At 40.5% G+C, this 14178-nt stretch overlaps 1 protein-coding gene across 2 annotated transcripts in view; it reads left to right on the forward strand.

The window, feature by feature from the left end:
* The first annotated feature begins 409 nt into the window (after positions 1-409).
* SUCLG1 (succinate-CoA ligase GDP/ADP-forming subunit alpha) overlaps positions 410-14178 on the forward strand; it is a 36165-nt gene continuing 22396 nt past the window's right edge. The window contains exons 1-2 of one of the 2 annotated variants that reach the window (XM_001164971.5): positions 410-793; positions 10206-10309. In XM_001164971.5, the coding sequence (XP_001164971.2) occupies positions 697-793; positions 10206-10309 (201 nt within the window). In that variant the 5' untranslated portion in view covers positions 410-696. Of the gene's footprint in view, positions 794-955; positions 1173-10205; positions 10310-14178 lie in introns of those variants that run through there. The other variant, XM_009442741.5, reaches the window with a different exon arrangement.

Below are 14178 nucleotides of genomic sequence, written 5' to 3' on the forward strand. Positions count from 1 at the left end.
ATAAACACTCATGCACTTAGTGCTAGTCAAAGACTGCATGATTATTTAACTAAAAAAATTCACATTCCAAGAAGTTAACTGTCAGTAAGATAGGTTTTGGTCTTTCTCATCACAGCTTTCCCTTCACAGGCCACTAGTGCCAGTTCGAATTCCCGTCCCCAGCGGCAACCCTTCCGGGTCCAGGCACAGGTACGCGGTGAGAAATATTATTCTCTCTAATAGCAAAAGAGGAAAACGAAGGGGGAAGGAGATGGGCCTGGGATACAAAGTTCTGGCACTGCTCTTCGCACCTCACCTCGCTGTTTCTCCCCTCCTAGTCTTCAAGTCCCTTGTCTCCCCGGTCTCACTGCCGCTCTTCCCTCGCTCTCTTCCCGCCGCCTCACTCAAAAGCTACGAACCAGTCGCTGCCGTCAGACTACATTGCCCACAATGCCACGCGCTGGCCAGTCTCGCGTGGGGTTTTCCCTCAGCTGCTGTTATAATTAATGTTAATCAAACCCACATTTCTAGGAAGGAGCCGAGTTATTATCTGCCTCTCCGATAGGATGCCTCTTTGTCTTCACCTGCCATTCCCGCTGTTTCGTGAAGAATCCTCTGTAAAGGGAAATTTGTTCCGGCGACTGCTGTGGCCACCCTCTGCCTCCTCCGGCCTCTGCCCCTGGGAGGTCCCCGGGGGCCTGGGAGTGTCATTGGCGGATGACCGCAACCCTTGCCGCTGCCGCTGACATCGCTACCATGGTCTCCGGCAGCAGCGGCCTCGCCGCCGCCCGTCTCCTGTCGCGCAGCTTCCTCCGTGAGTCCAGGCAGTACTGTCTTCCTGGCCCCCGGAGGTTATTGGCCCCGCCGGACCCAACCTCCTGGCCCAGGCCGCGGCTGGGCCCTCAGGGCTGGACCTCGGCGGGGGCCTGGGAGCCGCTTGGGATTCCGGCTTCGAGTCGGGGACCCCTACGGTGGAAGGAGCTTTGCTGGATACGTGGGGCGGGGGGCATGACTTAGGCCGCTGGCAGATGGAGATATTGGGTGGCTGAGCCAGGATTCGGGTCCGGGAGCCCTGCAAATTTGGGAGCTTGCTCTCGGCCCCGCGGTGACAAATGACAGGATGGGGGTGGCGTCTAGACTGGCCTTATTTGGAGATGGGGATGAAGAGGTCCAAGGTGAACTTGGTGGGGAAGGTAAGGGTCTGGGTTCAGAGGTAGAGGAAGAGTGTCTCAGTAGGAAGTTGGGGGATGAGGCTGTCCCTAGTACGGAAAGGTCCTGCACTTCGAATTCCCCCTCTGCAGGATTGTATGTCAGGGAAAGATGGTTTCTGCACACGGAGTGGGGTCGGCATAGCCGCATAGACTCCTAGAAGCTTATGGTTGGCTGGGACCTAAACCAGCTTATTTGCAGTGTCTCCACCAGGCAATTTGTGGACACATCCGTTCCCGAAAACTTAGTACCCAAGGTTGCTAGTCTTTGAGACACGCTGACTATGGAAAATTCTTGCCATATTCAAAGTCTCTGTGCTTGTCAGGTAGGTTATAGTAGAAAGAAACTTTGGCATCAGCCACATCAGGGTTTGAAGTCTGGCTAGTCCCTTTTCAGTCTGTGTAATAACCCTGGACACTTAATCTGTTTTTCAGTGTTTCCAATCACATGAAAATATTAACACATTTTAAGGGGCCTGAAGCACCATCACTTGTAAGGTGGACCATTATTTTGTTTACCACTAACAATGAAGAACGATTGCTTATTAAAACTGTGACACACCAGTGGTTGTCACATGTATCCTGGTTTTTTAAAAAGTGAAAAAAAATGTGCATTTTAGCAATGATGATGTACAGGATGATCTGGGTTCACTGCAGAATAAGTGGAGCAATTTATATAAAGCATCTCGTATGTAATAAACACTCAAAGTTAGTTTTCTTTTTCCGCTTTGCTCTTAATTCTGCTTGTACTGAATATTTTATGAGACTTAATTCCTTTCTTGAGAAGATTACATTCTGAAAGTGTACATTGATGAGTGTGCACTCAATAGCTAACACTTAGTTGCCAATCACTTGAGGACAAAGGTCTGGCTAGATAACGTTAGCAAGTATGAAATTGTTTGTTTGGTAAAGCTTTCTGGAGATTCTTGAGAGTGTTGTAGGCAGAAGGACAAAAAGAATTCATTATACCCAGTAATCACTCAGGTCAATAAAGTTTGAGCACCAAGAATGAAGTATATTGGATATGGTTTTAAACCAGCTTAATTTGAATAGATAGTGGGTTAGAATGTAGAAGATCAGATGTGCAGCACAGCCACTGTGGTGGGAAACCCTAGGAAGAAGTTGCCCACCTGTGTCTTTCGCTTCTGTGGTCTTGCTAGTCTGAGGTTCTGAAAGATCCTAGCCTCAGGTAGGTCTGCTGTCTAGAAAAATCTAGAGAATAAAGGAAGAGTGTCTAAAAGATCTAGTTCCTTACTCCACCCTTAGCAGTCCTCTCAATCCTCTTCCCACAGAACTGGAAGTGTGTTCTTCCTAGACTCCCAGGATCATTTGGCCCTAGAGTGACCATCTGGTTTAGTTTTGTTACTGGAGTGGGCTTGAATTATTCAAGTCATGTGATTAACTTGTTATTAAGGGTCTGAGATTTAAACCAAGATGTATTCTATATTAAGAGGGGTTACAGACAACAATGCTTAATGTGTAAACACCTCTAAATTCACAAAACTCTAACTCCTCTTTCCCATGCCACATTTCCGAGCCCATTTTCACTCCCACTAGAAAAATAGCAGCTACAACATCACCTTGCAAACTTTTTTTTTTAAAGGGACCAGAAATTATTTAGTCTGTGAAGCTAATAGAGCTACAGATGTTAGGGAATTTTGTTCCCTCTGTTAAGTTTCAACTTATGGTACATTACTTGCTGAAGGTCATAGTGTTGCAATATTGATTAGAGTTAACAGCCACAGAAAAAACTCAAGTGAACACTGGTAGATGCCTTCCGGAGCCCTGTTTTATAGCTTATGAAAAAAGGAAAAGTGGCCTGGCACGGTGGCTCATGCCTGTAATCCCAGCACTTTGGGAAGCTGAGGCGGGTAGATCACAAGGTCAGGAGTTCAAGACCAGCCTGGCCAAGATGGTGAAACCCCGTCTCTACTAAAAATACAAAAATTAGCCAGGTGTGGTGGCAGGTGCCTGTAATCCCAGCTGCTCAGGAGGCTAAGGCAGGAGAATTGCTTGAACCCGGGAGGTGGAGCTTGCAGTGAGCCGAGATCGTGCCACTGTACTCCAGCCTGGGCAACAGAGTGAGACTCTGTCTCAGAAAAAGAGAAAAAAGGAAAAGGATCCAGTTGAAGTGGAGAGAGAAAATACAATGAAAAATGAGAAAGATTTCTTCCGTGAGAAAGTTTAAGGATTTCATAAGCACCCTTGAAGTTGAAATAGTGAAGTTTTAAGAGAAGCATAAAGTAATGCAAGGTCTTTTTAAAACTGGTCAGTAGTTTCTGTAACTTGAATCTTTTAGAATAAATAGGGAATAAAAGCCAGTATTTTTGAACCTCAGAATTTTGGTATTTTAATGCCAGAAAGTAAACCTTAAAACCCAACTGGTCCCATACCTTTGTACGGCAGATGAGGAAATCCCAAAAGTTTCCAGTGAGTATCAGAAGTGATACTAGCACCCAGGTCTTCTGACTCTGCAGTATCCTTTCCACCAGCATGTACCATGTGATAACTTAAGCTTTTTTCGAAGCTCTGATTTTTTTTTTGGCAGTCTCAGTGATGTGTTGAGAAGGTGACTATCCTGCTCAAAGGTGTTGCCTTCCTTTTCCCCGTGTTTGCCAAGTGCGTAGGCCTGTTTTTCGAATCAGAGATGCATTTAAAGTGTAGTTTGGAAAATGAGATCCTCAACAGTGATGTTGTGGATACTAGCATCTGTTGCCATTGCATGTAACAACCAAATCTTTATTTCATAAATACAAAATAGCCTTGATTCAGATGTACCAGTGTAGCCATGAGAAAGTGATTTGATTTTCTGACATCAAATTTGTTTCTCCATAGAAATGTAATTGGGAATATTAAAAATAATTTAAGTACAGGGCAACAATTTCATTTCATCAGGGGACTGGCATACCATAGACCCACATTTTGTTTTGTTTTGTTTTGTTTTGAGACGGAGTCTTGCTCTGTCGCCCAGGCTGGAGTGCAGTGGCGTGATCTCTGCTCACTGCAAGCTCCACCTCCCAGGTTCAAGCCGTTCTCCTGCCTCAGCCTCCCCAGTAGCTGGGACTACAGGCACCCGCCACCACACCTGGCTAATTTTTTTGTATTTTTAGTAGAGATGGGGTTTCACTGTGTTAGCCAGGATGGTCTCGATCTCCTGACATCGTGATCCGCCCACCTCAGCCTCCCAAAGTGCTGGGATTACAGGCGTGATAGACCCACATTTTTTTACATTATAACGTTTCTTACATTAGGATGTGTCTTATTACTGATATATATGTTTTTTTTTGAGACAGAGTTTTGCTCTTATTGCTCAGGCTGGAGTGCAATGGCACAATCTCAGCTCACCGCATCCTCTGCCTCCTGGGTTCAAGCCATTCTCCTGCCTCAGCCTCCCGACTAGCTGGGATTACAGGCATGTGCCACCATGCCCGGCTAATTTTGTATTTTTAGTAGAGACGGGGTTTCTCCATGTTGGTCAGGCTGGTCTCAAACTCCTGACCTTAGGTGATCCGCCCGCCTCATTTTTTCTTTTTTACCAGTAATTAATAGTACTTCTTAAAAATCAATGGTGTTTTATATTTGATGAAATATGGTACTTACAGCTTATTAAACTTCACTCGTAAGTCAATATTAAATGAATATATAATTTAACATTTGAATAGTGGGTTGTTTGGAGTTTAGGGGTAAGTGGCTGCTAGCTACTCTGCTGTATTATAAGGTCCTGTAGGTGTAGACTGCAGTAGCCTGTGTCTTACATATGCATAATACATATGGTTAATAAGTGTACATTTGTTAAATTCATGAGTACGTGCATGAATAAATGTTTACCAGGGACACAGTTTGAGAGGTGAGTTGAAGGAGTATTGAGTATTTCATGAATAGAGCCTTGGGTTATTAGTTAGGAGCATGGTACTGGTCATACAAGGCCCATGGTTTGAGTCTCTCCTGGGCAGGTGCTCTTTGACCATGGATTGCATCATTCATCCCACCAGCCATTTTATAAATGATGTGTTACTATCTGTGGTAAAGAGGACCAGTATGTGGCTGACAGGTACAAATCTATCACCCCTGTTGAAAACACATCTCTCTCAGATTACTCAGCCTCTTTCCTTCATTGTCTTTATTACAGTTTGTACTGTTGGTATTTTTGTTTTTCTTTGTGCAATGTTTAGCTCTTTTACAGGGCAGGAAACTTCATGTGGGTAGGGCCTGAGCCTGTCTTGTTCACCTGTGAATCCCTAGCACCTGACAGATAGCCTGTCACAGTCAACATCTCAAAGCAGTTTGGTCTGCTCATTCTGCATCGGTAATAATAACGGTAATAAAAAGCTCTTAGGGATATAACACTTGCTGTATCTGTTTTAAATGCTTTATATATTACTAACTCATTTAATTCTCACATCAGCCTATGAAGGAGATACTATTATTGTCCGTGTTTTACAGTGAGGGCTGCGCCTTTACAAATGTATTATATGTTAAAAACTTAGAGGTATATTTGTGCATACTGCACATTATATGTAGACATGGATTAGTATGTTTATAAATAAACATATAAGATGTGCACAAGGACACGTAGAAAACATTTTTGGCTAGACTTATTTGATTTTAAAATATGAACTATTTTTTCTCTCTTTTTAGGGATAGATTTGCCTTTGTGTTCATGTAGGGTTGTAAACCCAGTTTTGGGAGTGTACCAGAGACTGTGCTACCTGGTGCCAATTTAAGGAGTAATTTCATATTAATATCACAGCCTCCCAGGGGCAGCTGTTATTCCACTTCTAGATGGGAAGACTAAGGCTAAGGGAGATCAAAAGGTATGCTCTGGGTTACATGGCTGCTGGAAGGCAGAGCATAAACTCAAGACCAGGCCTGTCTGATTCCTGCGATGATGTTCTCAGCTGCTCCTGGGACGCAGTCCCAAGGTTAAGCTGGACAATTTCTAAGAATCTGGAAAGAAGGAGGTGGCCTAGGATGTGGCAACTACAGCATTCGCCATCAGAAATTATTCCTGGTGGCCAACCTCACCTTTCCTGCTCTAATATTTAATTTAAAATACTTATTTTCGGCTGGGCATGGTGGCTCATGCCTGTAATCCCAGCACTTTGGGAGGCCAAGGCAGGCGGATCACTTGAGGTCAGGAGTTTGAGACCAGCCTGGCCAACATGGTGAAACCCCGTCTCTACTAAAAGTACAAAAAAATTAGCTGGGTGTAGTGATGTGGGCCTATAGTCCCAGATACTCAGGAGGCTGAGGCAGGAGAATCGCTCGAACCCGAGAGGTGGAGGTTGCAGTGAGCCGGGTTCGTGCCACTGCACTCCAGCCTGGGCTGCAGAGTAAAACAACGTCTCAAAAAAATAATAATAATACTTATTTTCTTCTTATTAGTAAAGCTAGGCATCTCATCATATATGGATTTGCAGTTTGTCATCCATTGTGTTTCTTGTTCATGGCCTTTATCAGTTTTTCTCTTAGGCTTTGGGCTCCACTTTTTGTTGGCTCTTCATGTTGCTCACGTTAATTCCTTGTCTGTTAAATGTTATGAAAACACTCCCCTGGTCTGTCATTGCCTTTAACTCTGCCTATGGTGTGTTTCACTCTGTCTGAATGCTTGCTTTTTTCATGTAGGTAAAGATTCAATTTGTATTATTGCTTTTGGGTTTTATTTATTTAAAAAAATGTCAGCATGGCATTTGTACTAGATTAATGTAGCTTTGGGGACCGCCAGCAGCATTTTAGGGCTGAACTTCCATGCAGTCTCTATATGAATTTTAGGGAAACCTATGATCTTTATATGTACAAAAATAGATATAGGGTTCTTTTCCCTCTTTCCTGATACGTGGGAGTTCAAGATTGACTTTTTCCAACTCACTGAAAAAGAGACGAACCTTATGGTGTTTAGCTTGGTATAAGTGTTTCTTTTGGAGACCCTGTTTCTTGTCCTGGAATTCAGTGAAATGTTTCCCATAGACCTACTGTGTGTAAGGCACTGACCATATACCATAGGAGACAAGATGAGTAAGACATGGTCCTGACACTCATGGAGTTTACAGTTAGCAGTGCGAAAAGTATTTAGATGGTACTTGAAATAGTCTTGAAATAAATTTAAGCTTAGATAATTTCACTTAAAAATAACGTGATGAAAAGAGTAAGAATATGTGTGCACTCAGTAATGTAGTGTGTGATGGTGTTTATTGTATACCCACATGAAAGTGTTTGTAGCTTCTATTCTTCTTAATCTCAGATCCCTTTTAAAGTCCCCCAGTATACTCATAAATCATGTATATCGTGTGAAGATGTAGGAATTCTTGACTGTGTAATGTTTTATTTAAATGTTAATTTATATGGATCAATGTAAGTGAAATTCTCAGAAAGCTGAGGACATTAAATCTTTAATTGAAAGGTAAGAGATATTTGCAAGATAGTTTGGCCACCAATGTATGCCTTGTGTTCTAAATTTCACTTTAGGAAGTCACTTACTGTAGTAATTTGGTGGCTTTGTCACCCTCCCCACCTCTTACACATTCATAGACTTCTCTACCTTGAATAGGTGTGGGGAGTTTATCCACCCCAAATGCCCAAGGCTTTTTTTTTTATTATTATAGTACTTCACACACCACGCAGTTATGGCCCACTTTTATATCAGTTCAGATAGATTGTGAATTATTTGAGGGCTGAGACACTGTCATTCATCACTTTATCCTTGACACCTGACATTATGTCCTGGTATGGGTGCTCCTCAAATGTTGATTGAATCAATGAACGGACTCACATTTCAGTACCAGATGATAACCTTGTCTGGCATCATACAGGTTTATTGTCAGGATGGAATGTGATCAGGAATTTCACTTCCTTGCCATTGAATACATTTCTTGGATTTGCCTGTAAGACGATAATAGTCTGTTATTTCCAGCTTATCTAGAAGTGGGTCTGTATGAGCCCAGGCCTGGTGTGTAGATGGGGAGATCACACATGCATGAGCGCACACACATCTACACCTGTGCATTAGAGGTTTCCCAAGATTTAGTTAATTAGATGCTGTAGGCTCTCAGGGGCATTGCACAGGCTGAGTAACACTAAAAGGCTAGGGGATTGGGAGGTAAGCTGCTGTTTATCACACTTCTGATACACTTTTTATGAGCACCAAAGATCTGATGTTGTAAAATCTCGAGCTCCATAGAATTGATCCAGGAGATCTGGAGTTACTACGAGAAAGCAGAGATCTTCGTTGGTCTGTTATTGGAGCCGTGCTTTAGGGACACAGACAGACCTGCCTTTTCTCAGGGTGACTTCTGCTCCTGTGGAAGGAGAAGTGAATTGTCTGATCTTTGTTAAGTTAGTGAGTATAGGAGTACTTGTGCAGAACCAAACTTTACCTACAAAAAGTATTTTATGTTAACAAGTAGGGACTCCAGATATCCTGATCATAACATCTGATCTTATAATCAAATCTTCTACCTTCTGGTCTGAAAACATATGGTATGATATGATATGATATGAGCATTTGTTGAAGATGCAATGGGAGGGACTGGTAAAGCCAATTCCACTAGTCAGAAATTGTAGCAGGGCAGGAAAGGGTGTAGCTTCTACACAAATACCATGGTTGTAGGTGTTCAGCTGGGAGAAGTGGGAGCCAAGGGCAAGAATGGGTCTCGAATGCAGCACTGGCAAGGGTGGGCTGTGCTGCACAGCTCAGTAGGGACAGGGTCTCAGGCCATAAATCCCTGCTGTGTCCACTGGCCTAGAGTCAGATGCTTAGCTGTGACTGATGTGCCAGAACTTGACCTGCAAAGCCCATGGCCCCTTGTTGAGCACAGTCTAGTATGAGAAAGCTGCCTGTTACGTAGCAGTTCTTTGTGTGTACCAAATATTATCCAGGTGGTAAGGGCTAAATCTGGGCCTGTCTTCTCCCTAGAGGTGTAAGGGATTCCATATACTTCCTCCAGAAGCAGATGTTGTTGCTCTTTCAGTTATGGAGTGTGAGGTCAGGACTTAGGTGAGTATGAGGCAGTGATTTAAGGCAGAAAGCATGGAGTGGACTCTGGGCAAATATGTGACAGGTGTTCTTTTTTTGTTGTTCAATAGAGATTACTCCTTATGTTCTTTTCTTGGGCTAGCTTCATGGGCTACCACAATGATAGGTAGAAGGCCTGGCTACTTTGAAAGGGCCAGGGATGGGCCACAGAGAAGTCAGGTTGTTAGTATTAATGGACATTTAGAAGGTAGCCCAAAATTTTAAGTCATCTATGTTCCTCCTACTGTGTTTTGAAATGTGGGGAGCTGGTTGTAGTAACTATTTAGATTTCTCAATTTCTCTTTTAGGTAGGTTGCTGCAATAACCTAGGGTTTTTTTTTTTTTTCCTAACAAGCTTTTTCCTGTCTTGTCTACTTTCCTATTTGTTTTATTTTCCCTGTGTCTTTTATACATGAGTTCATATCAGAAGAGATTAAGTGATTTTGTAGTATATTTTAGATAAGTTTTATCCTATGACTTAACATTTAATATGTTGTTCTTACTAGAGAATGAGTTGCTGAGTGATTTTTACTTGTATTCCTGACAAAGTTTGCCTCTTAGCTTACCTATTTAAAGGTATTAGGCTTTAAAAATTTGGGTCAAGTGGGGAAACGTGGCTGTTTAGTAAACATTGTTAATAGGGGTGACATTTTGTTTTCAGTCCCTGAATTTAATTTTAACCATTTATCTTTGAGCCCCAGTTTTTTTCTAGGAAATAAAAATGATAAACATTAGCTTTTTTTTCCCTCAGTTCAGAAAAAAACTACAAGATCGTGGTTCTTGATAAAGAGAGGATCCTGGAGAATGGAACAATGTCTTGTCTGTTTTTCTTATTTCTGTGGTCACTGTGTCTTATTTAAAAGGTGGCATTTAGGTTTGCCGTGATCACAGGATAGCGCGTGCATTAAAGAATTTTTTTTTTGTGATCAAGTTGAATTATTGTTCAAAAGTTTAGAAAATTATAATGTGTCTTTTTTTTTTTTTTTTTTTTTTTTTTAACCTCTTAGTGCCGCAGAATGGAATTCGGCATTGTTCCTACACAGCTTCTCGGAAACATCTCTATGTTGATAAAAATACAAAGATTATTTGCCAGGGTTTCACTGGCAAACAGGTATGTATATCTAGATTTTTATTTTCAAATGTAGACTAGAGATATAACAAATTAACTATTTTTTTATTTTTAATATCTCAAAAATAACACATGATTGTTGCAGAAAAATATACTGTACAGCAATGGGGTTGTATCTCAGGAGGAGGTTAGTTGCTATTGTCAGCCTATAACATAAAAATTGTGTTTAAACTTACCTTGCAAAGGAGTATATTGTATGCTTACTAGGAGTATATTGTTTTGGAGGCCCATACACTTTCTTTCAGCAAATACAACACTAATGATTTTCCTCCAGTGTTGAAACAGATCACTGTTTCTTTGACTAAGCACTAGGTCAACTAGATTCTTGTGTTTAGGTTTTGTACAAACAGACAAAAAACCGTATTGTTAAACACAGAATCCATATTCAGTGTGGAGAAATGCTCAAACCCAGAGAGGCTCATGGATACTGAGACAAGCGGAAGAACCCGCCCACTGACTTTTTTCATCTTATACTTTCTCTGGGATGATGGCCTGGGACTAGCAGGCAGAATTGCCTGAAGTGTTTTAATTTGTTGTCATTTATTTATATTCATTATCTCATACTCTTTCCTGTTCTTTTCATAGATTTTGTGTAAGTGTAAATAAATATATCTGTGATGCAATTCTATAATAAAATGCCACATAAGAATCTTCTTTCCTTTTTCCTACCTTTCTACTCCCCAGGAACTCCTTCTGTTAACAAGTTGGCATGTATCCTTTCAGATATTTTTCTTGTGCATGCAAACAGATTTATATAATATGTGTTTTGTAGTATTCATCATATAGAACTATATATATTTATATAACGTTATCCAGCATATAATATATATAGAATCCATATTTCTATAAAATAGATACCTAAAAGTAAAATTGGATGTTACATGGTCTGTGTATTTACAATTTTAATAGCTACTGCTAAATTGAACTTTAAAACATTGGAACAGATTTATTCTTCCACCATAGTAGATGCACAGAATTTTTTTAAAAGGTAATACTATCAAATCAATTAGAGTATAACCACGTGTCTTAACCCAAAGTATCCCTTTTTTTATTATTAAAGGAGATATGGCAAGATAAAAGCAGTCAATTTTTTTTTTTTTTTGGTAATTTAAGGTTAATGATTTTTCTGTAATTAAAAGAATTGTCATGTCAATTCTTCAGTATTTTGGTAATCTAGAGCAGAGGTCAGTAAACATATTCTGCAAAAGGCCAGATTGTAAACATACTAGGTTTAGTGGGTCATATAGTCTGTGTTACAACTACTCAAAAGTATTTTAACAGCAAAAGCAGCCATAGAAAATATTGTCAATGAATGGGCCTGGGTGCGTTCCAATAAAACTTAATTTACAAAACCAGGTAGTGGGCCAAATCCTATAGACTGCAGTTAGCAGGTTGTTTCATGTAAAATGGTCCTTTTGCTTTTTGTTTTTTGTTTTTTTTTTCTGAAATAACTGAGCACACGAATATGTTGCAGTGGACCTTCTTTTTCTTCTTCCATTCCTCTATTACTGTAAAAAAAAAAAAAATCCAATATCAAAAAATGAAACACCCATAAAACCGTGAAACTTTGTTCCTTGTAAAAATGGCAGGATGTGGTAGCCCACACCTGTAATCCTAGCACTTTAGGGAGCCAGAGCAGCAGGATTGCTAGAACCCAGGAGTTTGAGACCAGCCTGGGCAACATGGTGGGACTCCATCTCTACAAAAAAACAGAAAAATTAGCTGGGTGTGGTGGTGCATGCCTGTGGTCCCAGCTACTCAGGAGACTGAGGTGGAAGGATCATTTGAGTCCAGGAGGTTGAGGCTGCAGTGAGTCATGATTGAACCACTTACTCCAGCTTGGGTGACAGAGTGAGACCTTGTCTCAAAAAAAAAATGTTTATTCTGATAGCTAAATAATCTTATGTATGCCACTTCCCTTATATACATTCTAAGGAAAGTAGATCTTCATCCAAGATTTGAAGTGCATTCTATTATCCCCTTCCCAGTTGATGTTATATCCAGCCTGTTTTTTGTTATATATTAATATGATTAGCATATAATCAAATGTTTGATTAACCCAAATTCTCCACATAAATTTATTATATATAATTTTTTCTGTTTGCCAAATATTATATGATTATGTGACATTTTAAGCTGTGAGCTTTTTTGTAAGAACCATTGCCCATGGTGTAAGCACTATTCAGAACTGTCTCTATATTCTAAATAAGGTGATAGTTTGCCTAAATATTTAAATCCAGAGGTAGTTACAGTGTTTTTCAGTTACCTGCAGTTAACATTGTTTCTCATTCACTCTCCTTTTTTTTGTTTTTGTTTTTAAAGTAAGTGAGAGCGTTAATTGCCTCAGGTTTGTTGATTCAGATTCATTTTAGAGATAATGGTGAGGTCTACTTACTTCCACAGTAAATCTGCATATTGTCTCATTAGTTTGTTTTCTCAGTACACACATTGTTCCACATATGAATTAAAAATCCTTGCATTTTTAGAGTATGTTTCAGCAATGCAGTTTTCCAGTGGGTGTCATCTTGTTTCTTTTACTGGGTTTATAAGCTGCTAAAATGATTACTGTTCCTAACATTGTACTGGCTGGTGATGATGGTAAAACTAAGAAACATAAGCTTATTTTGAATAGATGTGTTATTCCTGTTTAGCACTACTTTAGGATTAAAATTTGGTACTTCTGAATTTACCTGGCAGTGTAGTCTAGGGCAGTGCTTCTCAGTGTCTGTAGCAAAAAACCAGTGTAGGTGCTTGTTTTTAATTTTCAGTCTAATGTAGATCAATATTTTTATAAAATACAGTAAAAGCTGTAGCAATGTCATACAAACATTTTTACTTTTTTAAATTGCAAACATTTTTACTTTTTTAAAAATTAGATTTTCCCCCTCCCTCTCTCCCTTCCTTCCTTCCTTTTTTTGTTGTTTTTCTTTTTCCTCTTATCTCATTGCAGAGCAGCAAGAGTCTCCAAACTATACTTTGAATAGCACTGCTTTAAGAGAGAGAGAGCACTGGCCTGTGGTTCTTTCAAAACCCTGCCCCTGACTTTAGACAAATTAATTAACATGCTTGGGGCCAAGTTTCCTATTTTGAAAAAGAATTTGAATCAGAAAATTTCTGAGGTCCTTCTTAAGGCCCTGATTTTTATTCCTTTAACAGAACATGAATAGTTGGGACCGCATTTTGAAGGTCCTTGAAATGATCACATAGATTCGTTCATTTTTCAACAGCTCTTTATTGAATGCCTACTGTATACTGATTTAGGTGTCATATTGCAATGAACAAAGTGGACATAAATCACTGTCTTCATGGAATTTACATTTTAGTGGTTGGTGGGGAATATCTCAACAAAATCAATGAGTATATTATGTGGTATGTTACAAAGTATAATTGCTATGGAAGAAATAAGCCAGGGAAAGGAGGAGTGTGTGTAGTCCTGGTGGTTAGGATGGAGGAGAGGGTGATTTTATATCAGGTGGTCAGGGGAAGTCTGATCTCTGAATTAAGATGTAAAGGAGATGTAGGAGTGAACCAAGTGGATATCTTAGGGAAGGATATTCCATGCAGAGGGCACAGTGAGGCCATGAGGCAGGCATGTGCCTGCTGTGTGGAAGCCACAAGGCCAGCGTGGCTGGAGTGTAATAAGTAGGCAGGTACGGGATTCTGATGTGGGGAGACAGCTTGTAAATTGACTTGTAGGCCAGTATATGGAGTTTGGCTTTTACTTGACTGAAATCTAAGACAATCAGAGTGTTTGATTAGAGGAGTGCCGTGATCTTCATTATGTTTTGACCAGATCACTCGGGCTGCTGTGGGGATTAGATTGAAGGGGAGCAAGGGCAATAACCCTTCAA

This window comes from Pan troglodytes, chromosome 12 (assembly GCF_028858775.2).
Source record: "Pan troglodytes isolate AG18354 chromosome 12, NHGRI_mPanTro3-v2.0_pri, whole genome shotgun sequence".
NCBI lineage: Eukaryota > Metazoa > Chordata > Mammalia > Primates > Hominidae > Pan > Pan troglodytes.